At 35.8% G+C, this 27,512-nt stretch overlaps 1 protein-coding gene across 6 annotated transcripts in view; it reads left to right on the forward strand.

The window, feature by feature from the left end:
* HELZ (helicase with zinc finger) overlaps positions 1 to 27,512 on the forward strand; it is an 83,674-nt gene that overhangs the window by 46,756 nt on the left and 9,406 nt on the right. For all 6 annotated transcript variants that reach the window (XM_035558785.2, XM_035558786.2, XM_035558787.2 and 3 more), the window contains 11 exons: positions 5,460 to 5,638; positions 7,207 to 7,325; positions 9,113 to 9,258; positions 10,590 to 10,737; positions 13,241 to 13,424; positions 14,396 to 14,624; positions 18,995 to 19,199; positions 23,107 to 23,158; positions 23,957 to 24,150; positions 26,509 to 26,719; positions 27,205 to 27,281. In XM_035558785.2, the coding sequence (XP_035414678.1) occupies positions 5,460 to 5,638; positions 7,207 to 7,325; positions 9,113 to 9,258; positions 10,590 to 10,737; positions 13,241 to 13,424; positions 14,396 to 14,624; positions 18,995 to 19,199; positions 23,107 to 23,158; positions 23,957 to 24,150; positions 26,509 to 26,719; positions 27,205 to 27,281 (1,744 nt within the window). The remainder of the gene's footprint in view (positions 1 to 5,459; positions 5,639 to 7,206; positions 7,326 to 9,112; positions 9,259 to 10,589; positions 10,738 to 13,240; positions 13,425 to 14,395; positions 14,625 to 18,994; positions 19,200 to 23,106; positions 23,159 to 23,956; positions 24,151 to 26,508; positions 26,720 to 27,204; positions 27,282 to 27,512) is intronic.

Below are 27,512 nucleotides of genomic sequence, written 5' to 3' on the forward strand. Positions count from 1 at the left end.
TATGGAAAGTTCTAGTTTTTGTAAATGGACGTATCTCTGGAGTTGTATATATATTTATATATCCACTGGTGTGTGTGTTTGTAAATTATTTTAAAAATATTATGGATACTTCGGAAGCATATGTTGTTTGAAAGCTGACTGCATGTCAACCTGATCTGGCAGGAGATAAAGGTTCAGTTTGTTTGAATTGAAAGCTAGAATTATGTTAGATTCCTTGCAGAAAATCACTTGTGGATCTGTTACCTTTATTATTGACTGTTGTCAAGATATATTTTCAAATTAAAATCATTACTGTTAGTTTAAACAGGGTGCCCTAAGCCTGTTTTTTTTGCCCTAAGTGCTGTTTTTTTAAGGGAAACATAAAATGGAGCAGGAGCAGTAAAGTATCAAAGCAGGATGTGCTACTTGCAGTGTTTGTGTTTCCAAAGGGCTGAACAGTTTGCTTTAGGTTTTTTGTTTACTCTACAAGGGATGAGCTGGCTAAATAGTATCTTTGTTAAAAATGTTGCCACAGGTTAGTCCGGAGCACCCTATTTATGTTGTTTTTAAAGAAGGAAAAGCTTATATATTTAATATTGACTGGGTACTGAGAACTACGTAAATATTTCTGTAAATTTCTGTGGTAAGACGCACACTAAATAAATCACCCTGTCAATGATGTGACATAAACATTTGAAGCTTGGAGTCTGGGGGGGTGTTTTTTTAAAAATCATGTTGTAAATTCGTACTTTTTTTTTCCTAACAAAATAATTATCTCTGCCATTCAGAAAACATAAAGGCAAAATGAATACTGAGAATTTATGTTGAGTTTAGGCTCTACACCCAAATAGAGTACTAATGAAACCTGGAGACCAAATTCTTATAGTCCTAATACCCATAAACAAATTTGTACCTTGTGGGAAAAAAAAAATGACACTCGTTATGATTAGATAATGCAGCTGTCTAAGGGACACTCTCCAAAATCTGCCTTTTACTTAAGACACTTGACATTGAAACATTTTTTTATACTTACGTAGATTAACGCAGAAGTGTTTCTGAAAGGGAAAGGAAAAAAAAAAAAAGCACTAACCTACAGTTAGGAGGAAAGAGCCTGCAATTAAGTGCTTCTGTTCAGTGCTACAACTCTTGATTTTAAGTGTGCAGAAGCAGGCACCTTAGAGGGTGAGTCAGAGCGGTAGAGGTAGTAATTGGCTTCTAATTTGTACACCCTTTTACTCTGTGGATGTGTTTGTCTCTCTCCATCAACTGTTAATCTTCGGGAGGTAGGCTCCTAAGGTAGGCACCGTAGTTAGATACTTCTGGTTACTCCTAAAAACTCCAGTGAAGACCTAGGAAGCAGAGAGCAGCAGTTTCTCTGTGTGGTTCTGGGCACACAGTGATTGAGGTATCTACTGTTTATTACTATTTATTATATACAAACTATAATTATTTATTACTATTATTTTATATATTTCAAATTTAGTTGTATACCATATACTGTTAAAAGGAAGGAGCTTGATATTGCTTTTGTTCGTATTTTATTGTCTTTATTCTTAACCATGTTACTGCTGATTATCAGCTTGGCAATGTAGAATAGAATAGAAGCCAGTTCTGTTTAAGATATCTCAGCTGAAACCTCTCCAGTTCACTAGCAAGTTTTTTAAAATACCTTGGTCATAATGTACTTGTGTCAGTACTGCGTGTAGCCTGGAACCAAGTAGCTTTAGTATGTGGCTGCTAGCTTCAGAAGATGTTAAGGGATCATCGCCTTTTCCCCAAATTGTCCATAGTAAAGTTTTCATACTGAAAATAGAATTAATTTATCTTATCAAATGCTGTATTTGTAAATAAGTGCCTCTTTAAGCAATTACTTTTTTTTCTTGAAGCTCTAGATTTTATCCTATCCTATCCTCAAAGGAGGATTGATTAAAAAAAAAAAAAAAAGTTATTTTTTCAGGTTGTAAGACAGGTTCTTCACTTGTGTTCTGCATCCCAAGGAATGTACTTGTACATCACAATGAGCCTCTCTATGGAGGGGAATCAAAAGAAATGAAAGAGGAAATCAGATGCTTTTAAATTTTGTTTAGGGTTCTTGGGACTACTTGAATTTTTTATTTTATTTTATTTTTTTTTAACTTTCAATAGAGGCGTGAAATGAGACAGCTAGATCTCTTTCCTCTAAGCCTCTGTTTTTCTTTTGCTTGAGGGTTTTCAGGTGAGAAAGATTCGTACAAAGTCTGAGGAGCTGGGATCGGAGTTTGTCCAAGAAGAGTTCTTTAGAGCACAGCACAGCCTGAAGGGAGAATCCCGGCCTTTTTATCAAGAAGTAGGAAGAGATTGTATTTTCCAGTTCAGAACAGGAAAAAAGAAGTTTTGGAGAACATAAATGTAGTCCCCATTCACTCTCTTCTCCAAGGAGAGAAGTAGGAGTCACTTCTGTACGACAGGAGTGGAGATGAAACTTTGTTCTACTTCCATCTGAGGTTCTGACTCTAGACTCCCCTTTATTAAGTTTTAGAAGTATATTTTAAGGGATTCAGGAGCAGTCCCAGCCTGAAACATGATCAAACAAGGAAATATTGAGTCTTAATTACTGATTGAAATTTGCTACTTTTGCAAATAGTCTGTTGTACAAATAGTTAGTTTGATGGACATTTATCAATAGAAGCAAAATGCAGAAGAGTAGGAAAAACTTAAGTTGGCTAACATTCAACAAAAATAGTTGGGCCAACTTCTGTTTTGGCATAATTGATGAAGGGTTGATGGAGACACGTGTTCTTTTGTTTTGTTTGTTTATTTTAGATCATTGGCTAGAAATTGAGAGCTTTTGTTGTAAATGTCCAAATTTAGAAATAAAGGGGGTATGAAATGCAGATGAAATGCAGATTCTGTGTATGTTAATCCAGCATTAGTAAGTACAGTGGATATATTCAGTGCTTTTGTTTGCAGGAGATTAAGTCCCTGATCTTATGACTTTTCTCTTTCAATGCGGTTCTCTATGTATTTGCCAGTGATTTCACTGCCTGGGGCTTGGATAAACCTAGCCTTTGGGGTTTTCATTTCTCCACAATTAAAATCTTGAGGTGAGGCACCTGATGTGAGAAAATACAGTCACATGTGAGTTACAGCTTGGCTTTGTTTTTGTAACTGCAGTTGTTGTACCTATAGCTGCATGTTAATAGATGTGTTGCAGGTGCTACATGGATAGTTTGATTAGTACATGCCTGACTCTGCTGGCATTCAGGCACTTTGCTTTGGCAAATATTAAGATTAGAAGGTTGGACACTTGCTTGATTAGAAAGTAAGGGTATATTGCAGGGTGAAATCTTTTGCATTGTATTGAACTCGTTTTAAAAAGAAGATATAATGGGTTTCACTAGCTTTAAGAAGAAAACTAATCATGAAATTACAGGAGATGTTATTAGCACAAAGTGCACCTGAGAAGTCCCATGTTCAGTGTGGCTTACTTATATCACGACATTCTCCCAGTAGTCACATCTGTCAGGTGCTTTTATGCCAGTGGTGCATAATAGCTCTGGGATACCTTTTTGATCTCACATCAAAATAAAATAAATTAATGGGTAAGCAACAATGCAGTTTGAAATGCTGTCACCCAATCTGAGTCACACGTAGTTGAATTTGTGTAATGAAAGACAGTGCATGGTATAATAATGTCTAATACCCATAATATTTTGCATTTCAATAGCACCTTTCATCCAAGAATCTCAAAGTGCTTTACAAACATAAACTCACAATAAACTCATTAATCCTCACAGTACTCCTGTGAGATGGTAGGTAAGTATAATCCTCAGTTAAGATTGAGAAACTGAATCATGTAAAAGTTGACTGAATGGCTGGGATAAATAGAACAGGGTTATTTTGCTCCTGCTGCCTTGTTCTAGCAATTAGGCTCTGACCATATGTTTTTACATTGATGTAATACCAGTTTATCAAATAAAGCTTATCAGTCTGGCTGATAAGAAATAAATACGTTGATCCCATTGGAAGGTTCTCGGTCCTGGAATGACTCAGGAGTGTATCAGTTGCTCCTGCACTGAACCCAGGCTTAACTGATGCCATTTGATCACCAAGTGTCAGTTTTGGTTGGTTGTGTTGCCATTCAGATTACTGCAGTGCATTTGCACCTCTTTACATTTCATTTTATGTGTACTGTCCAAAATGGACACTGTTACCTGTATTTTCACAAAACAAATTTATTATAATGCTAATAATTGTTTCACTTGTGTTATATGGAACTGAGCTGTAATTTTCAAACTTGAGTAGATATATGGTATCCAAAGTCCAGCCATTGCAATCATGTTTTGCACTTAGGTGCATAATTTCACTTTTCCCAATACTTTATTAATGATTCGGGATTTGTAATATGGGTGCAGGAGAAATCTAATCAGAAAGAAATGAATAACGAATAGATAAACAGCATTGAATCCCATATTCAGAACTTAAATTATTTGAAACTGTTTCATCTTAATTTGCTTTGGAAATAAGTTAAAATAACTTTAATTCTAAATAAGAATGTACCATGGTTTCCTGTAATTTAAAGATTCCACTTGAGATTTGCAGTTCTTACTTGATACAGATTATATTTTTGAGGAACACCACGTAGAGAAGGCCTTTGACATCTTCATCCAAATCCTCAGGTGGTGAACCCTGTGGAGTTAGTTGCTTGTGCTCTATCTTCTGGGGCGTAGTCTGTGTGTCTTCCCTGTTACTCTTCTATTTAGCTAGACTGGCTGTAACATTTCATCATTTAAGAATAATTCATCGTTGATCTCATGATCTGGTGATTAAAATGATTTTAAATGTCATGGAAAGATGTTTGATGTCCAGTGCTCTGCTGACAATGTCCTGATATTTTAGTCCAAGAAAGCTTTTCTCCTTGGCACTGTTTTCTCATTCTTTTATACAGCATATCAGAGTTAAGGCCCTTTGTGATAAAACAATGAATTTAGATCCTGTTTGTTTCTTAGAACTTTGAAGACGTATGGTATATGTGAAAGGGAGTGGATGATTTTATTAATGCCTTTTCAGAAAAGAAGGCATTAATATGCCTTAATGGTCCTATGGATATAATTGATGAAACGTGCAGACCACTGCATCTCTGTCACTTCCAAGACTATTGGCTATTATTATATTTTAGTTAAGGAAATATTTTTTTAAAATGAATTTACTGACAGATAAAAATGATACTAGTGTGAGGGTCACAGTACTCAAATATATGAAGAATTTAGAGATTTGTATATGTGAATCAATCCCCGATAGCTATTCATATATGTAGTATTGCACTGCAGCAAATAAGGGAAGAGAATCGAAGATATTTTAGCATGTAATTTTGCATAGTAGTGATGTTTTGCTTCCCAAAGACTCTTATTTACCAGAAAACAGAATGCTAGCATTTGAAATAATTAGGCTGTCACTGTGTTCCAACTGTACAGAAAATAAGCCCCGTTTTTATTTTCTAGGGTATATTTCAGAAATCGCTGGGTAAAGACTGTCCACCCAGTTGTGCATCAGTACTGTTTGATTTCAAGCACACATTCCACCTTTCAGATGCCACAGAAAGAAGATATTCTTAAGCAACGAGTAGTAGTTGTTACGTTAAATACATCACAGTATCTGTGTCAACTGGATCTTGAACCAGGTATGATCATTTCTAAATAAGAAGTATCTGTAAGGTGCTTTGGGAAGCATCCTTGTTTTTCCAGTGTCAGTAGCAACTATTCTTTCTGTTCCTTACCCAATTTTTTAAACTGTTCAGAAATAAAGTAAAAAAATTGCCATCTTAAAATGTTTTTCTTTTTTAATGAATAAATGTCTATTACAAAGCTACAAAATTGCTGGCGTTCAAATGCTCCTTTTTCTTATTACTAAAGAAGCAGTATTATGTATGATCTGGTGTTTCTGAGATCCAAGAGGGAAAATTCTGTTTGAGATTCTGACTTTGAATAGTGTGCTCATTAAGTTCTTTACTCAGTGGAGCATGTAAGCATAAATACACACGCAGAGCTTTTTTCTTGTTTTATGAATTGTTTAGCTTTGCAAACAATTCCCACACATACAAACTCATGCTATGTTAACATGATACATGCCAGTTGTTTTCTAAACCGAAATATCGTAGACTGATTTACTGGGACAGAGGCTGCTTTGGATTTATTGTTTACTTTATCTCCAGATGAAATCCATCTGGTTTTTGGAGAATGTGGAATTTCTTTACAAAAGCTATTAAAGTTAGCTTTTTACGGTTACATTTAGTCATTTATTGTGACAGGGAAAACTAATATAGAATTTAGGGTACATATTTTCAGGTCTTTAAATGGGAGTAACTGCTTTGTCTGACAATAAGCTGTGTACCGTCATGTCATGGTAATGTGTATGCAGCTGTATGAAACTCATGTTTTCCAAAGAAAATTGCTTCATTTTTATGTATGCAATCTTACTTGGGTGGTACACTAAATCTTCTAAAACAATGTTTTAAACCTTAGTGTATAAGAGTATACAAAAATATTTATCTCCTGTATCTATCCAGAATTTACCTTTCATAAAATCTAAGCTTCCTGTGGCCCAGATTTTTTCATGTGCATGTTAACCAGTGCATAGATTCAACCCCCACCTTTTGGTCCAACATTATCATAAGATTGAATTTAAATTTTTCTTGTGTTGCTTTCTCCCCCCACCCTCTGCATTCTGTAAAGCCCATTCTCAGAAAAATATTTAGGTATGTGTGCAATTTCAATGAGAATTTTAGTATATATAAAGTAATTTAATAATACTAATGTACATGAGGAAAATCATGTTTATGGTCTTTGTCCAAACTTCTTCAAGACTCATGCTAATGAAAAGGTTTTCAGATTTGAGAAACCTTCTGAGGGATGTCTGTCGAAAGATGTTTTCTCTTTGCATAATGAGAGCTCAGATGAAACACTTGCGTTAATTTTGGGTATATTGGAAATAAAAGAGGCAGATCTGTGGACTACTGCTAATGTCGCTGACAATCAGTTGTTGACCACCATTGGCCATCTGATGGGTTTGAAAATTGTGTAGTTCTCAGTAATTGCTAGAAATTCATTTGTGTAAGCCATACTGATTTTTTTTTTTCTGGTTTTTGTTGCTATCAGAATGTAGAGCTCTTAGTCCAATTTCTTGTATTATTATCGCTGTTTATTTTATCATATCTCAAGTTTCATTTATTTGCTGATATCTGTTTTACAGGTTTTTTTACACACATTCTGTTAGATGAAGCTGCACAGGCTATGGAGTGTGAAACTATTATGCCTCTAGCATTAGCTAATAAAAACACAAGAATCGTCTTGGCTGGAGACCATATGCAGGTAAGAGTTACAGATTTTTTTTAATATAAAGTGTGTGTGTGTGTATATAATATATATATATATAAGGACATTTATCTGCTCCAAATGACTGTGGTGTGTGAATATTTCTAAAGTAGACTTAGTGTATTTCTGTAAAGTGAGAATATATTGTTACTTCCATTTTACAAGATCAGAATTAAGGCACAAAGACAGTGAAATGAATTGTGCAAGGTTATATAGGAAATCTGTGATAGAACAGACTTGGACCCAGTCAACCACTGAACTATATGCAAGTAAAACTTAATTATGAAGGGGGAGGTGCATAAAATGTACCAGCCATATAAGAGACAGGGAAGTCAAGAAAAATTCAAGGGTTGTTATTTGCATAAGATATGGTGATATTTATACAGTCAGTGTAGGAATTTCTTTATGACTGGGAGTCCATGTTGATTTTGGAAAGAACTGAAGAATATGGGCAGTGTATTGTGGTTTAGACAACTTTTTTTTTTTTTGTATTGGAAACATCATAATCTGTTAAGGATTTGAACTAGTAAAAAGTGGCAAGCTGAAGCTGACCAGTGCCTTTATTTATTGTGATGTGCTTAGGAATTGTTTGGTTTACAGAGTTTACAAGAGTTTAAAATACTCGTTATGCATGCCATTTTGCAGTGTGCAGGCCTGGGAAAGAAGAATGCCTAGAAAAGTCATCCTTACTTGTTTTGTTGATTTAGGCCAGGTCTATTTGTTTTTATATATTTGCCTTTATTTCTCTTGACAGTTCTCAATGGCAATGAAGTGGATGTTTGTATTGCTATAAGTAATTAACTTAGAGTAGATTTCCCACCTACCACTATCACCTCTGTCATACATAACGGTTCTTCAGGTCCTGCCAGTGATGTCTGTCTTTTCCTTTCCTGTTTTGATTCTTCTGCTGCCATTACATTGAGTTTGCACATCCTGCTGCTGGATCATTTAAAGTAATGATAATAGTAATCCCAAGGCCTCACATAGCACTTTTTAAATACAAATCTCAAAAGTGCTTTTTAAGAGGTTGGAATCCTTACTGCTTTAGGCTAGAGCTCACGAGTCACAGCTGGATGGCTAGAGTTAACTCTGGCCTGTGTGTCTCAGGCTATGAGTGTAAAGAGCAGTTTTATAGGACAAGTTCTCATGGAAGTTATTCTGTGAGGCATTTAAATTTCTAAAGCTGACATCTGAGAATTTAAAAAAAAAAAAAAAGTAAAGCTCAAAATCAGATTCTGAATAATATGCATTCAGAAAAACAATGGATTGGCTTAATTTCCAAGTTTTTGAATTTTGATTAAAAGTTGTTTTTTCATCATCCTTGTTTTGGATTTTCCTGCTGTAATAGATGCTGTTTTTGTTGTAAAACAAGCCTAGTAGTAGTTCAGTGTATTAGTAACTGGGCCACCTTAGTTTATGAACTGTTCCGTGGATGGTAGGGTTTTTTTGGGTCATACAGATCTCTGCTTTGAGTTATTCATCTTTGCAAGCCACAAAGAAAAAAACCTTAGATACAAGGGTTCTTCTCTCCTTTTACCTAGTTATTGAATGCCTTATTGTTCCTGTAAGAGCATGCTGGTCTTTTGTCACTTTTACAGTAGGAATAGGCATTTCTATGGAACAGTTACAAAATGCTTAGCCATGGTATATGTTTTCTAACTATGAATGTACAGTTATAGTAAGGTTTTATTTTTGTTTTGATGCAAAATACTTGTCTCGGGAGTCTGAAATTCTAAGTCCACGTATTTAGTTACATTTTCTTTGTATGTGTGTGTCTGTTACAGCTCAGTCCTTTTGTCTACAGTGAATTTGCCAGGGAAAGAAACCTGCATGTTTCATTGCTTGATCGGCTCTATGAGCACTACCCTGCAGAATTTCCATGCAGGATCTTGCTGTGTGAGAACTATCGCTCCCATGAAGCTATCATCAAGTAGGTGTGAACTTTTTCACTGTATCATGCTTTGACTGGTGTGAGTGAACAAAACTTTCCCTCTGTGCCGTGCACAGCTGAATGAAGCATTACAAATTTCTGTAATGAAATCTTAGTTGTTTCAAAGTTAATTAGAGTAATTCCTTGTTACTAGGTTGAAATTCAGACAGCAGAGATTCATTTAGATACCTTGTGTTACAGAGTCCCTCATTCAGGGAGGGATGCTTTGGCTGCAAGACAAAGAAGAGCTAACTTTTCCTTTTTAACCATTATACTGTATTTGGTAGAGTCTTTGAACTGTCAGTTTTAGAATTACTGGGGTGGATTACCTTGGAACAATAAGCTACGTGCACTATAAGGAACATACAGATATACAACTATGAACAGAAAAAAATAGGTCAAAATTTGGGTATGTTTTTTTCTTATTTTCTTTTGCTGTTACTTCGTTCAGGACACATTAATCAGTGGCTTTGCATTTTTATGCTACGATAAACTAATGGCTGCTAGTGTAATGAGCTCATCCATGAGCTGTGCTAGAAAGAATAAGTGCAATCATGGGGAAAAATGCTAAAGTTTAAATCCTGAATCAAATATGTACTGAGGGATATTGTGTTGGTATCCAGTCATACTAATTAGGTTATCATTGTGTTCAAAGCAAAGGCAGAAATATTTAAGTGCACTGGGGATTCAAAAATGGTAATACAAAATATTTTGTTACACAGCTTGATCTCTCTCCATTTTATTTCTTATACTTTCTAGACTTCCTCTAAGTTTCTAGAAATTTTAAGTTATAAATGAGATGGAATCTGAAAGGGAAGGGATTGTTTCAGCTTTTTGTTAGAGATAATTTCCATGAACTTGACTCAGAAACTTCAACACTTGAGGTTCAGACAGTGTGTTCCTGATTGTGCTCCATACACGTAAAATCTTTAGTAAATATACCTTCTAAGTTCAGCAAGCCTTAATAGATGTAAGGAGGCTCATTGTCCAGCCCACCCATGGAAGACCAGTCCCTGGCAACAAGTGCCCCTTATGCGATGTTTTGTCACCAGAAATTGAGTGTGAAACACTAGCGAGAATGTTAGTAACTTTATCAAGCTTCAGATTAGAAGAAAATACTGCCTTTAGAAAATCATATTTTTAATGCCTTCTGTTCTGTCTGTAGTATGGGTATACCAGTTCAGAGAATTTGCTTGGCGATGCTAAATAGTAATCAGTGGTTTTCCTTGTGAAGTATTTTGTGATTGCATATTTTACCAGTGAAATTTGCATATTTTAGCAGTGAGTTCATATGTAGACTCCACACTTTATTCTGTTTTGCCTTGCTACAGTTACACATCTGAACTTTTCTATGAAGGCAAATTGATGGCAAGTGGAAAGCAGCCAGCACACAAAGATTTCTACCCTTTAACTTTCTTCACAGCACGTGGAGAAGATGTGCAGGAAAAAAATAGTACAGCTTTTTACAATAATGCAGAGGTAACTCTTCTTTGGTTTAATTCATGATTGTTTTCTTAAAGCCCCCTTACCCCAAAATTTCTTGGTTTACGCTCAGTGTGGGTGGAAGGCATAAATTGTTGTCTAATGGGAGAGAGAAGCATGAAGTTTGCTAAACATGGAGTAGTGAACATTGCAATTGTAGTAAACATTTCCACTAATTTATCTTCTTTTTCTCTTTGCAAATTGCAAGCTGCTTACAGTTCTCTTAGGCCCATTCTTCAGGATGTCTTTCCTGATAATTTTTGTGACAGTCTGATGGGTGTATCTTAGCAACTGAGAGTAACTGCAATTTGAAGTAAAACTTAAATTTCTTCTACTGTTGTAGAAATGTTCCCACTCAGATAAGAGTTCTCTGGAGTAACATTTCATATTTGCTTGAATATGTTTAGGATTGGTGTCTAATTAATCGTGTGCAGATGAGATTTTTTTTTGTGAGAATTTATTCTCAAAATGTTTATTTCACACTTACAGGTATTCTTCAAAAACTATTTTTTATCATTCCTTCCTCTGAGGTTAAAAAATAAAAAAAAGACACACAGGTGCATTTCAGCCTCCAATGACTTCTGGACACATCGCTGAAGGCATCTGACTGCTTTCATCAGTGTACTTGTACTGCTTTGCCATTTAAAAAAAAAAGTTGGAAAAAATGCTTTAAATATCTTCAGTGGCCCAGTAACTGTCTGAAAATTGTGAGTCATTAATAGCTACAGGCAGAAAAGAAGGACAACAGCTGCTTAATCACCAATATAAACTGAAATTCAGATGATGAGGGAGATTTTTTTCTGTCTGGCCTTTAATCGAAACTTGTATCGGGGCATTTTATAGTTCATTGGTGCATATATTAACTATCAGTCAGGAAAATAAACTTTTCTTTTTGGTATTAACTCTAAAATGTATCTCTATGGTGTTAATTCAAACCAAAGCTATACTCTGTCTCAAAAGCTTACTGAGATACTGGCAGAAGATCCTTTTATTTGTGCTATGCTTTTTACAGGTCTTGAAGTGTATTCTAATATACTTTGTTAGCAGACTTAGCTTTTAAATATGAGAATTTATATTGTGCAAAGTTATATTCAGGACTTGCTTAAAACCTGCTAGATATTTTCACTGTATTCTGAAAATCTGAAATATAAAAATAAACTATTTGTTATTTTTTTAGGATTAATAAGTCTTTTCACTTTATTCGTTTCCTCATGATTTTTTTTAAAGAATTCTAAATTTTTCAGTAATCTGTCCCAGTTTAGATTCACTTTTTAAAAATACATACTTAAATGAGAATGTCATATAGTCAGATGTTAGATTATAAGAAGTCAGCATGAAACAACAGATTTTCAGCAGTTAAGAGATAGTATGCTTTATGAATATCATTTGTCTATACCCATTATGATTTATATGGTTTTTCATATTCCAGAAATATCTGTGAAAGCCCCTAGAATTCACACTTATGAAGTTGAAGAAGAAAAAATATAAAAGCTAAGAGCAATAAATTTAGTTTTAACACTCCATTCTCACAGATAAAGATAACTGATTGGATAGAGAAGAGAAGAAATTTAAGGATACGTAAGGCTCTTGTAGGAAAGACTGCTTAGCTACTGTTAGGAGAGTGAGCTTGCATTTGTGATGCTGAAGGAAAACTGCGTTCATCAGTTTTCATACCTTAAGTAGGTAAATAAATACTGAATGGCACTGAATATTTATTGAATGATAAATTGACATTCATTGAATGACATTGAATGTAAATATCTTAATAATAATAATAATAATAATCCTCCAAAATTAAACCAACCAACCAAACAGAAGTCGCTATGCCTGGCACATTTTGGCAGGAGGTTACTTTGAGCCTGTCTCCTCATAGGAGGCGTTTTTTCAAATTTTATTGTTCGTTAGTCTTCAGGTAGCACACTTAATTTCTGTCTCGTTGAGATGAAGTAGCAGTTGATGAATAATCTGAAACTCCTGATTGTATCCTTTGGAATGGGAAGTGAATGTGCTCTGGTATACATGGTCTTTTTTTTCTTGAATTATCAAACTGAAGTATGACATATGTAAAATCCAGAGTAAAAATTAAATAATCCCCATCTAGACAGTATATTTACTTATAGAAATTAGGTAAATATGATCAGAAAGGTTCTACAGCACTTGACATTTTAGTAAGATCATAAGTATGAGGTTATTAATAAGTATAAGTATAAGGTTATTAATATCATTTCCCAGTTTGTACTTTAAAGCTGACATTTTTGTGGGCAAAATTTTAGTTCAAGGTTAAAAAAGGTAATGCATAGTAAATACTTTAAATGCATTGTTTTAATACATAATATTTCAAAGTATCTGTATAGAACACGATAGTATTATTGCTTGTTCAGTAAGGCTGTGTGATGGTGTCATTTAAATGTCTTAGGGCTTTAAAATTCAAATTCTCTTTCCATATCAAAGAATGATCTTCATTCAAGCATTCTTTTAAGAATTCTGACTTTCTTTTAAGGTGTTTGAAGTAGTAGAGCGTGTTGAGGAATTAAGAAGAAAATGGCCTGTTGCCTGGGGCAAGTTGGATGATGGCAGTATAGGTGTCGTAACACCTTATGCTGATCAAGTGTTCAGAATTCGTGCTGAACTTCGGAAAAAAAGGCTGTCTGATGTCAGCGTAGAGAGAGTGCTAAATGTTCAGGGTAAGTAATACTTACATGTCTCAAAGATATGCTAAGGAAGTTTAAAATCTGACTGTTGAAGTTAAATAAGATGTACTAAAATCTTAAAGGGATCTGAACAAAGGGAGACCTGTGATACAGCCCATGAAACTGATGTATCAGAATGAAACTGGCAAATTTGCTGATTAGATGTTATTCCAACATAGAATAGCAAAATAATAAAGTCATGGATATAGATATACACTCAAAAATAAGTTCAAGTGTATTTTAAGAATAAATTGATTTATTGAAAACTGTGAAAACTTACTTCCTTGTAAGGAGGAGAACAGAGTTCAAGATAAAAATGTAGCAAGACTTTACCCTCAATGTTTTACTGATTTTCTGTTTATAGAATAGAATGTAAAAAGGGGCCCACAAACTTAGGGGTTTGTCCCTGGGATCACTTTGATAACATTAGAGTTTTGTGTAGGCATAGCCTGTTGCTAGGTTGCACTTTTAGTCAGTAATAAACAAAGGAACATAAGTAACTGAGTGATGGTGAGTGGTGTGATCTGTTTTTTTTTTTTTTCATGATAGTTACACATGCCATATATAAGCCATATATTTGAGAGAATTGCTCAATATGAAACAAGATATGTCCAGAGCAATTTTTTCCTTTAAGATAGAATAAATTAACGCAAGATTTGTTGTTGGCTGAACGGAAACACTGTAAAGATGATTAGAATTTTAGAAACTTCTGGAGTGATTAGTATTGAGATGAAAAATAATTTTTTTATAGAGGAAATATTCTTGTAATAGAAAATGCTATTTATAGTGCATCTTTTAAAAAATTTAAATCTTATTCTTGCATAAAGCTCTTCATGTGAAGGGTAGCTATCAATTCTTCAGAATATATAGGTGTGAAATCTGGCTGGCAAGTGCAGTGGTCTGATTGTGTTACTAGCAGAAACAGCTAAAATTATCTCAGACACTTGTTTTTTGTTTCATTTTAGGAAAACAGTTTAGAGTGTTGTTTCTCAGCACAGTACGAACGCGGCATACGTGCAAACATAAGCAAACACCAATTAAAAGGAAAGAGCAGTTACTGGAGGATTCAACAGAAGACTTGGATTATGGTTTTCTGTCTAATTACAAACTTCTCAACACTGCCATTACAAGAGCACAATCCTTGGTAGCTGTGGTGGGAGATCCTATTGCTTTATGTTCCATCGGGAGATGCAGGTACTTCATAAGTGTTCTTTACTTAATCAGAACTACGAATGCTAGAAAATATTTGTATGACTGATGGATTTAAAAAACAATGTATGTTCTTTTAGGTGCCATATAAGACATGATATATTTAAATCCTTAAAATAACCATATAATGAATTTGAAGTTCCCCACACTTATATCCACAGAGATGCCACAAAGATGGCAAAGCATTAGTTGTATACCCACCTCTTGCAAAGGCTTGAGCCTGCAGCATGATTTCAGCTTGTCCAAAGTATGCTGCTGAAGCTTAAGCTCAGACTGAGCAGGCAACTGTAACCTTGTGTAGAGTGAGCAGTATCAGCCTGTGCTGCAGTAACTCCAGAGATGCCATCTACCAAGTATCTTCTGGAGCTGAAGTACACGGCTGTGCAAGGGCTGCTCTGATTAGTACATCTAGAGGCAAGAGAAGAGATTTTTTTTTTTCTTTTTTAAACAATGCTAGTGAAGAAGATGGCTACAGATGAGAGGCAGAGCATTTTAGTATCTTCTAAGGGTGGACATATCTGTCTTCTACTTACTTTGTTCTGTTTTTACCTTCTCATCCAGAGTCAGTATTATCATGTGTAACAACCTATGGAGAAAGAGTGGTCTACCAGCTGGTCATTGTCTTTTATGTATTTACAGTTCTAATCTTTACTTGGCATTAACAATTGAAGATGCTTCACTTTAATTTTTTTTTTCAGTATACATGTAACAAATAAAAGTAATACAATTTCAAGTTCAAAAAAGTTCTGATGTAATTTAGGATTTTTAAGTTGAACGTTATAACAGTCATGAAGGTAGAAGAACGAGAAAAATTGTGTTTTTATATGTCTTTGTGACACTAGGAAAAAACTGAACAAGATTTGAGTGAATTTACTTTTTATAGACCTAAATGAAGAAATGTGCAAAATGCTAAGAGATGTAAGCAGTGATGTTAAGGATACCAAGTTCTTGTTCTTCAGACGTTTCTTTTTCAGTGGAAGACCTGATATGCTAAGATGATCAGAGAGAAGCCCTGAGGCTTTTTTCTGGAAGAGAGGAAGCAGTGCACTGACTGCATTATTATAATAAAACTAAAAATATGTAACAACTGACTAACACATATACATTGTATTCTACTTTTCTGAGCAGTTTTCTTCTACTGTATTGAACGTGGATGTGGTTTTCAAAGATTAGAACCGAAAAGCCCAAGTGAAACCTAAACCTTTGTTTACTGCATTTAAGAAATATAACCTGAATTTAACTACTTATCTGCTGGGGGCATGTGAAAAGTAACTGAAAAGTAACAGCTGTAGTTTTATTTTGGTTTTCCCTTTCAGAGGTGATGTAGTTTAACTGATCAGGAAGATCTCTGTGTTCCTGAGCACTTAACCCACAAATGACAAGTGTCTGTTAGTCTGCTTGGTGCAGGCTCCAGTTCACTGACCTGCACTGCAAAGATGCATGACTCCTCTCTGGAGGTTGCTGTGATGTGCTGACTGAGATTGCTGTTATTACTTCTTGCTAAATTGCCCTTAGTTGATAAATTTTACTTCCTTTCCCCTCAGTCAAAATGCACAATGTTACCTAAGTCAGGTGGCTAGTTAATCCATAGGTAGCACCTAGGACCGGTATTGGTTCTGTAACTACCTAAGTACAGCTTTTGTGGGAGAATACGAATTTCCTTTAAACTTCCTAAATCCCAGGGGAGATGATGATCTCTTGGATTTTCACACAGGTCTGGCTGCTGAGGTTTAAGTTAGATAGCGAAAAGGAACCCAGCTTTCAAATACAGGAGCTCGGCAGTTTCTCTGCATATGACCCTTTCAAAATATCTCCATGCAAAAGCTTGTTAAAATACAAGTATAGTAAAATGGAACATATGAGTATTACAGGTTACCTGTTACCTAAGTGACAATGTTGGCAGTTAGGGATTGTGTTTGCCATTCTAAGACCAGCAGCTGTTTATATATGTATACGCTGTTCAGAATTATAGAACAAAAAAGATAATTAAGAAACAAGAAGGACTGGAGCTTTATTAGGATGTATCTCAAGCTTTGCTTTCAATACACCATTGTCTTGTATCAATGAATAATTGAACATTCAGTCTTTGAAAATAGTGCTGGAGGGGCTCAGGCACACAGCAGGAAAGATGGTTCTTTTTTCGTACAACGGGAGTATAGAAGTCTGAAAGAAGTGACATTTCGTTAGGAAAAACAGACCTCAAAAAAGTTTAGAGAGTACTTGAATTTTATAAATATTCTAATACCTGTCAAAATGAGTCAAGGCTCTGTAATGATAGTTGTAGAGAGCTTTGTGAAGTATGCCCAGGGTAATCATTACATTTCTGTGTGTTACAATCAGACAAGACAGGGCTGTTTTGGCAGACACTCCCTTTAAACTCAAGAGCACACTGGAAGACAGAGACAGCAGTATTTTATTCTCTGTTCTTACACCCCAGTACAAGTGTTCCATGTGTAGAGAGACTGCTTGGAGCATTTAAGCAAAAATGTATGGGTCTCAGTGGATTCGTGGTACTTGGCAGTGGGTTTGGTGACTGAATTGATTAATCAGAGGGAGTTCCATCATTAAAGCATCCCAGTGAATTATTTCATTTTGGTTTTTAATCTTCGCTTAAAATGTTGCAAGATATATTTGCCTTAAAGTGAAATTAAGAAAAGGAGCCATCTTGCACTCTGAATTTTAAAAGAGCATTTCCTGCCATATAAAATATCAACAGAAGATGGGCTTTTAGGGAGAACTATTTCGAATTCTTAAATACACTGGTAAATTAGAATGTTCTTTCAAGAAAGGCATCTATCCTTTTCCACAAAAGGCAGCTACTCAGCAAAGTATGACACAGCTATTAAAATTAGTATGCGGCAGTCTCTCATTTTATAGGTTCAGGGAGACAACATTGAAGTAAGCTTGCTTATTGGCCAGACCTTATTATTAAAGGGTGAACTACAATGAGGAACAAAATATTTAACTTAAACCAAACCGAAATCAAACTAAAACAAACAACCAAACAACATAACCCCTTTCATCTAGGTAGGATGATGTGGTACCTATAAAAATGAGCCTTCCGGTTCTCTGTATGGCTCTGCGAAGGTATCCTGGGACAAACGCTGTTGTTGCTATCTTAGTTTCTGTAGAAGTTGTGTGTGTAATTGAAATACATTACATACTCTTTTATTTGACATCTCGTAATGTACAAAACAGTATTGGGTTGTTAGCAATTATTTACAATCATTATATAATAGAGCAATTAAATATAATTATACATATTGTAAATATTTATCTACTATTGTTGTTTTTCCTCAGTCCTTTAATTTTAATCTGTGTTGGGACATAAAGGAGGGGAATTAGTCAAATGCAACGCACCTCTTAGATCATTGTCTTTTTAATCCTTTTTTAAAACTCTTTCGTTACTCTTGATTTATTTTTTTTCCAAGAGAATACTTCCATCATTTTTTTTCTTTTAAGTCATATCTTCCGACCTCATTTAAATATCTTTTAAGAAACTTCTCCCAAGAAGTTCCTGGGGGGGCACAATGCAAGTCTAAACTTTGTGTGTAGATCCCCATACAGATGTTAAAAATGAAAGGAATTTATAAGCAATAAAAAGACATGTCATGAGAAAGCAGAAGACAGGTAGGATTCTTTTTTTATTAAATGATTTAACTAACCCCTTCACCCCCTGAAAAAAGTTGGGTATAGAATTACCATAGAGAAACTCCAGTGTCATCTGGCTCGAAATTTCTTCCATACGTTACAGAAAGATCTGACATACAATAAAAAACATGGTTTTATTTGTCTTCCACAAGAGGACCTCAAAGGCCCTCTAGATACTTTGGACACATTAATCTTTATGCGAGTCTGAAGAGCTTCACAAGAGTAGTTTTGAGGAGGGTATGTAGCAAGTTGGTATTTGTGACACTGGAACTGAATGATCTGCCTACGTTCATAGAATCTTCTGGGACTGGAAACCTGTACCATGCCAGCGACTCCTTGAGGTTTAATAAATTCTGTAAATCAGATGCTTTCCAGAATTTGAAGCATTGCATTTACTAATGTTTAGTCTTTCAGGGAGAAATTCCAAGATCTGTCCCTGATGTTAATATTAAATGTGGTATAGATCCAGTGCTGCAACCTGATCTGCGCAGACAGACCCGTATGTCCATTAAGTGTCTAGGGAGCTTTGCATTATGCTCTGGGGTTCAGATGAATGGATCAAGTTGCAGGATTGGTGGCTTGGTGTGTAAAAGGAGCATACGGGAAAGATAAAAATTGACTTGGTTATATAAAATCCATTTTAATTTTAATGGCAGCCATTGAGTCTTACTCCTTTTTATTGTTTCTAAAAATTGTTTCCATAGGAAATTTTGGGAAAGGTTTATTGCCCTATGTCATGAGAATGAAAGTCTCCACGGTATCACATTTGAACAGATCAAAGCTCAGTTGGAAGCTTTGGAGTTAAAGAAAACCTATGTGTTGAACCCACTGGCTCCTGAGTTTATTCCCCGAGCTCTTCGACACCAACATTCAGCGAATACCACCAAGCAGCAGCAGTCGCCACCAAAGGTAAAGTTTCAGTGATAACAAACTCTGTCAGGAAGTGGAAGTGAATGTAGAAATGCATATTGGGAAATGATGTGAAAGGTTTATGGGGCAAGCTGTTATTTTAAAATGGCATCAATGCAATCAGATATAAATGCAAATTCTGCAGGGATGCTCAGCATTTTCAAGTGAGGGCTCTTGACTTTATTTGGCAATAACTTGGAGTTGGTAAAGCCTTGTTCCCTTCCTAATATACGTGCCTTGCGTCGCTTTGGCGTGTTCACTGACTGTGTTTCAAAGACTCTGATGAACTTCAGTCATCAGTCTTAGCCTCAGTGGTTAGAGAAGCCAAATGAAACCTCAGAACCAGAGACAATCCCTATCCCAAGTAGCTTCTGCTGGTGGTACCCCCAGGAAACAGCAGGTTGGTGTAAACAGTGGTAGGGAGTAGAAGGAAACAACAAAATAAGAGCTGCAAAAGATTTGATCTAAAAATCACATATAAAATTCATGGGCTTATGTAAGATAACTGTTTGATTTCATTAGAAATATGTAGTAATACAGTATAATGCCTAGATTATCTCACTGACAATGTCCTTCAGAAGGCCAGATCTCACCAGTGTCACGAGGACAGATAAGTGCAGTTACCGCTCAGTGATAATTTTCTCATCTCTTTCCATAAAAGTAGGTGAAGAAGTGATGAAAATAAGAGTCCTTGCTTCCTTAAGATGATAAAGAATAACACTGAATTTTTAGAGCTGTTTTATGGTGTCTTAGTAATTAATTTTTTTAAATAGTTCTTTGTAGTTTATTTCAAAAGTGTTTGAATTATAATTAATTAAATTGCGTTTAGAGATGCAGGTAAAATGCAGGTTGTCAACTTCTGTGATGAATTCTGTTGTACATGAAAGAAGAAATGTAAATATTTTCCATAGCTTTGCATTTTTGTTGCAGGCTATATAACTGAAATGACATTTTTACCACTTAAAAAGTAAACAACCAGACCACACAAACAACCCTCCCCCCACATTAACAATACAAAATAGGAAGTCTTCCCTTTGGCGGTCTGTCCAAAAAGAGATTTTGTAAGTGATAACATTTGGTTTCTTCATCCAGATGCATTACTCTCAGAAACAAACACCAGATTTCTAAAGCATCTAGCAATGTGTCAAAACACTACACTTACAGAAAACCATAAATTAAAAAATTGTCTATAAACAGTCATTGCTACTGTCTCACTGCTCTTGAAGCTTTTTTAAAATATCACTGTATTGATACATTTTTACTCCATAAATTAGAAGTATTTGAAAATGCAGATATAATACATTTAAAAAGGAAAAAAAAAGTGGGAGTCCTGAGAATAGACTGTTTTTTTTTCCTTCCAGTTTGTTAGTAAACTAAACACATACGCAATAGAAATCAGAAGGCACACTTTGAAACCGCCAGCACTGTATTTTCAGTTTTAACTGAAGTGTTTTAACCATCTGTATAACTACAATGAAATCTCTTCCCTCTAAATACAACTGACAGCTAGCATGTGCAGAAGCAGACAAAGTCTGCAGGTAATACTCAAATGTATACAGAAAGTGGCTAAGTGAAACATTTCCCTTTGCTGAAGTTTTAAAAGCAGATGGGTAGCTTAGCTTGCTTTGGGCCTCCCAAGTACAGTATTTAATATAAAAAGTTAAAAGGCTAAAATCCTAGTGCTGATGTATTTTATACTGAAAAATGAGAACAGTGTATCAGACTCCGTTTTGTGCTGAGTTTATGGACATTTGTGCAGTTCAGATCTTGTTTTATACAGGCAGTGAAATGTAGTTTTGTAAAAATGGCACATTCATATTCAGCAGAACTGCTCTTTTTATTTTTTAAGGATTAAAAAAAAAAGATTTATTTAAGGTTATTAAAAACTTCTGTTTAAAGAAGAAAACAAGTTTCAGTCCTGTCACTGAGAGCCAGGCAGCTAGAATGGAGCTGGCAGCTCTGGGCGGTGTGCTGCATGGCCCCAGCGCCTGGGACAGCATCTGCCTTTGGCCATGTTTGTGTGGCTTGGCCAGGGATGGTGGAAGTGCAGAAAGAATAGCAGAATTGGACAGGCACAGCCTTTAATAAAAGGTGATGATGTGGAAACCAAGTTTTCAGAACTTGGAGCTTCCTGCAGGGTAGTCAGCATACAGAAAATGAGGCTCTGAATTTCACAGCTCAGCCTGCTCCCGCTCACTGCCTGTGTTCCAGCTTTTCGGTCTGGATTTGGACACTTAATTGGGATGCATCGTCAGTGAGGACCACAGGTCTGGTTAAGTCTTTGGAGAATACTCCCATCTCCTGTCTGTTGACTAAGGGGGGATCCTTGGGAGTGGCAAGGCTGTTAACTGCCTGGAGTTAGGTACCTAAACCTCAGTGTGATTTTCTTCCAGGTGCCTTTAACAGTTAAGGATAACAGTTGAGTTTTTAACTAATTATCATAAAGTCATTAAGGCATCAGAACTATTAAAAGAAAAAAAGGGAAAAGACAAAGCCAGCACCTCCCTTCCCCAACACAAAAATGGTCCCAGTTCATTTGCATTTGAAAATCTGATACGGTTACGTGCTGAGGCTCCTGTTTAACAGGACAGCAATTCTTTTGAATTTGTTATTCACTGTTTTGCTTTTAAAAATATATAAAGCACCTATAAATTACAAGTATGGTAGGTAGAACAGAGATTTGGTATGCTTCTGTGCATCTAGCTTGGTGCTAACTGACAACATAACAGATAGAGAAATGCTTTTTATTAATCACGAGTGATTGTTAAGGAATGTAGCTTCTCCAAGTTTTGTTTCAATTTGCCTATTCAGTAAAGAGAACAAGATTCAGATTTAAGTACTGTAATGTAATGAAAAGTAATTATTAATTTATTTTTCAATAATTCACTTATACAAGGGAGGGAGAGGGGGGATTCAGAGACCAGTTCTTTAATCTACTTTATGCATGAGTCAACATTGTCAAGCAACCTGTCTTGGTGTCCTGACTAATTTGTTCAGACTGCTGGAAAACTGCCTAAAATTATCTCCTGGGCAAGAAAAGTTTTGCAGCATCAAAGGGTTTTTACATTTATTTTAAATTTGTGAAATTATTTAGGCCCAAATTAAGTAAGATATTCCTCTTCTGCAAAATACTTAAGAACATACAGACATTAGACTATGTGCTCACAGTTTATGAATATTAACTACTTAGTTGATGCTGTAAACTCATGAACTCAGGAGGGGTAACTTGGTTTGGTTAACCTCATTTTCTAATGTATAATTCACCGGGGGAAAACAGATTAATTCCCTGGAGTGCTCTGGTTCTATATTGCAATTTTGGGGTGCAATAACTAAGGGGAAAAGATGAATCTACGTCTGAAGATAAAGGGTAGGGAGGTGTTTTCTAAGGAGCTTGGGTGAGCAACTGCATGAAACTGGTGGCAGCTGCTTAGTCTCCAAGGTTCTTGAGCTGGAACCTGGAGAAGAAAATAGACATTTCCACTAAGAGCTGCCACTGGACAGGAGTGCTGAGGGTTATGTTAGCACTGGGTGCAGTTCCTGAAAGAAGTGAAACAGCAGGAGATAAAATAGTGAGAAAGAAAACCCAAAGAAGCTCATGGTAACTCCCCTTGCATCTGAAGACAGGCCTTGGGAGCGAGCATCCCCAGAGGCACTGGTAATGACTCACTGGTTAACTGAATTATTGGCATTTAGTATTCAAGTTTGAGAATTCATAGTCAGATGATGGAACTGTACAATTTAATGTATAAGAATAAAATGTTCAGCTAATTTCTTTAAAACTATCTTGTATTTGATTCAATTATGAAATTCACTTGAAATAATAAACAAAGCTTTGTTTTATGCAAATCTGCAAAGCATTTATGCAAAGTCTGCAAAGCATTACTATTATTATTTTTCCCCTTTAAAGGGCAAGGTCCATCTTCATAACCAGAACGACCATTTCCCACCTGATGGAATTGGTAAGTATCTGCTGCTACTGAAGGAATTCCTCTGAGCTCACACTGATTTGGCTTCAGTCAAGTTTATAGTAATTTGACATGAATAGAGTATCTGGTCTACTCTATTTGAAAGCCATTTACCTCTTGTGTGCTCTTGGGAAACAGACTATAAGACTGTTAAGTGAACATTAGGTATTTCCAAGGCTGTTCCTTCACAGGTATTGTGTGCACTGACTTTATAGCTTTATCACAGTATAGACATTGGACTGTTTAAAAAATAGCTGTTTGACATACCTGATGTAAAATGCTGTACTGGCGTATTTGCATTGTAAGAGTTAGGACATTCTATTGCATGTGGTGTTATACGATATATTTTGAACTTATCTGGATATATGACAGTACGATATATTACTGAGCACACTTTTTTGCAAGATAGCATGCAACAGCTTAAGAATTTTGTTATTAATTTAAAACAACATTAATCTAAAGCTTGTCTTCCCTGCTAAAGAAAGGAAGATGATAGTTTGATGCAGTGTTTAACAGCTTCTCTTACTGTCAGCATGTGTAATTGGTTTGGGACATTCTTTAATGCAGTTACCAGTGACCTGTTTTCTATATCTCAACCCATACTTTCTGCCTCTTCAAATTTCTGAAATTGTTTACAGGGTTTGATATATGATTAATGCTTTTTCTCAGTATATCAGACCTATCCTGTTAATGTTGCCAGTATGCTTTATAAAGATAGATGCTATTAGGATGAAAAAAGGAAAGTAATAGACTTCATATTCTCTTTTTTCTTTTTTCTTTTCTTTTTTTCAGTTCAGCCCAATCCTTCTGTCCTAATAGGAAATCCTATCCGAGCGTATACTCCTCCCCCTCCTCCTCTGGGACCTCACCCCAACCTGGGGAAATCTCCAAGTCCTGTTCAAAGGATAGATCCACACACTGGGACAAGTATTCTATATGTACCTGCTGTCTATGGAGGAAACATGGTCATGTCTGTGCCTTTGCCTGTAAGAATTAATTTCTTTTATTCCCTCCCCATTTATTGTATATAAAAGAAATCAAACTATTGAATACTTTGTTGACTGTTCCAGTAGTTCACTTCAAGTATGTGTCCTTAGCTGTTTCTGTGAGTGGCTCTACCAAGGACCGCCAGAAAAGGAGGACTTAAAAATGTTGTTTCCACAAATAACTCCAGGCAGCCTAAAAGCAATTTCATGTTAATGCCATTTAATGTATTTTTTCAGCTCTAGGCATAGAGACACCAGTGGGATCTCTCATCTGACTTCAGATACCTGCGTGTGAATTAATTGCCTAGTCCAGTTCTTAATCATTGTAGAGACATAGGCAATTCAGACAGAGCTTGTTTTTCTTTATTGGCTTTATACAGTTTAAATCACCAGCTTTGGATGTCTGCAGTGCAAGGTGTCTGAAGTGTGGTGATAAGAAAAATAAGCATGCTGGGATGTTTTCCCCTTCCAGAACTTCATAGTGAACCTGTTTCGTTTCCAATCCCTTTCTTTATGGCATTTGAGAACACAGTGAAGATCCCTAATCAGGTCTCTTGAGCTACATTTCATATGGAATTTTGCATTATGTATAAAACTAACCCAGCAAAGCGTATGTGAATTAAAGAAGCACTCTGATTTAATTCTAACCTTTACAGTCACATTCCAGGTAGAAAATAGGAAGGAAAGAACAAAAGCTTCAGAAGTGATGTTATGGAGTAACGAGGGCATTGGCTGTAGGAAGGACATGGAACCTGCCATGCATATGTGCTTAATGCCATTCCTAAGCATTTGCATACACCTCATTAGTGTTTTTTTTAATTACTTGAGTCCTCTACTGAAATATAGGTTATGGCCCCCATACAGGGGACTTGCTGTAGGAATTCTAGTTCTAGTAGCTTGTAAGTTTTGGATCAACTGGAAGCTATAGATTGATTTTCTTCGCTAGGTCAAGTAATTTTCCTTTTTCCTAGCTTACTAGAAATCTACATTTGATGGGTAAAATTAAATGGAATGAGAAGGCCAACAGCTGTATTGTTGTCATGCTTGCTCACATTATATTAATATCAAGCCAAGATAACTTGAAATTTTTGTTTTATTGTTCCAAGCTTAATATATCTTTATTTATTTCCAACCAGAAGAAGTGTATTAGGAATAAGTATTGTGAGCTCACCTTCCCTGAGGATGGACTTTTAAATAATTAAGTTGGAAAACTGAGGTACTAATGAGACAGCTGCTTTTGAAAAGAAATTTATTGGAGATGATTTGAGATTGCGCAGATGCAACAGCAGCCTAAAGCTAAAGTTCAAAGTGCATATTTTGATGGCAAATAGAAATTTAAAAAAAAAAGAATTGCATGGAAGTTGTTACACTTTAAAATAAGTAGGGACCGAAGTAAAATGTGTTTAGTTCACAGAAGATAAAATTATCTCTTTGCATTGTTTAAGTCAGTTTCCATACCAGTGTAAAACATGAGGAGGTTGTCTGCTGTCATCAGTAAAGGATGCTTTGTCAGCCTGAGTGTTGGCGATTCCTTTCCTAGCACTCTCCTCTTATTCATATATTTGCCTTCTTTTAATAAATTCCCTACAGAGCAAGATCGAACTAAGTTGATCCAGAGCTGTCTTCCTTTGCATTCCTTATAGAAGTGAATTTAAAATGTTGTAAAGATTCCTGACTTCTTTTACATGCTTTCAGGAGGTGGATTTTACTTCAAATAAATAGGAAGACAATCTGCAATGCATGTATCACATGTAGAATAGACACTCTGGAGTGGCCCTGTCATTCTTAACATGCGGATAGTCAGTTCTGCCAGTAGTTCGGCTGACTTCACTAAGTGTCTTGTGGGTGCAGAGGTATAGTATGCCCACTCATTCTGTGTTACAAGTTTACAAAACTGGGTGATAAAAGGACCATAAGAAATTCCTCAGGTTAGGGGGGTTCACTTCTGTTTTCACCCTAACATGTAGCCTAATCTCTCTTCAACTACTAGGTGAAAGGGCTTTATTTTTTATAACTTCACCCACTTCTATTTATTAAGAAACGGATGTAAAATTTATTAAAATATAATTTGTCCATCAATCTTTGCACACCTAATCTTGGCACCACTGAAACCGGAATGGGTTTCAGTACGAGAACACTTGCCAAAAATAGTCTGCCAAAATCTTTGCTCTTTGCTCCTTGCTGCTAGGCCTATGTTCTCGCTATCCCTTTCAACACTACCTGTAGCTGTGTGCTAGTGTGCCAGGTCATCTGATGCACGGGAAGCTGGTTCTTACTGATGTCATTATCAATGTGCCTGTTACATTACTTCCTTTAACATACCTTACCAGGTTGCATCTTTTCTTTTTAATTATGTAGGTACCATGGACGGGGTATCAGGGTAGGTTTGCAGTTGACCCTCGAATCATTACTCATCAAGCAGCTATGGCATATAATATGAACCTGTTACAGGCACATGGGCGTGGGTCTCCTATACCTTATGGCCTGGGACATCATTCACCAGTTAGCATAGGACAACAGCAGCAGCTTCAGCATCCAGACAAGGAGCAACATGAACAAAGTCGAAATGGTGAGTTGTTGAAATTCCATTGTAAATTCGTTTCATTTTGAGTAAGTTTGTAGATTAAGTAGGGTATCGTGGAAAAGGATTTTTTTTTCTTTATTTTTCTCTTTTAAATAGAATTGAAGGGTATACAGAATCGAGAGAATAGCCTGTGTTTTGCCAGTACAAATAGAATACCTCAAATATTGTGGTAGTCAGAGGAGGAAGTAATCAGAACAGGGGGGAAGGAAGGGATGTATATTAGTTCTGCTTCTGTTCTGCAGTCCAGTGATAATTTCAAGTAACATCAGCAATAGTTAAGGTTGAAAACTACTTATTGATGATTAATGAACAAAGTGCAGAGATTAGAGGAAAAGAATTGTTAGCGTAAACTGTATTAAATTTCTATGGTACTAGTTACTCTAAATTTTCCCGTGTCTGGAAAAAAACAACAAACAAAAAATATCATTATTCCATTATAACTAGTTAATAAATTTCTTAAATGTTTTTAGGTAAAAGTGAAACCACTGCTGGACCCGAAATCAGTAAAATTCGAACACCTGAGAAGAAACCTGTAGAATTGAAGCAGGTTGGTTTGCATTGTTCTTTTAATATCCCTTCTTCTCTAGGTACTGTTCTGTTTTTTTGTTTGTTTTGTTTGTTTTTTGAGATGAGGTGCTGTCCATCTCTTTTGGACCTCTTCATATGCTTTTTTTTCTTTTTTTATTATTTGCTAAGTAGAATAGTGACAGTAGAATTACTTACATCCCTTCAAGAGGGGAAAAGAATTCAAATTCATGTGGTGACTGTTAAGGAATTA

The sequence above is a fragment of the Cygnus atratus genome, chromosome 18 (assembly GCF_013377495.2).
Source record: "Cygnus atratus isolate AKBS03 ecotype Queensland, Australia chromosome 18, CAtr_DNAZoo_HiC_assembly, whole genome shotgun sequence".
In the NCBI taxonomy this organism is placed as follows: Eukaryota; Metazoa; Chordata; class Aves; order Anseriformes; family Anatidae; genus Cygnus; species Cygnus atratus.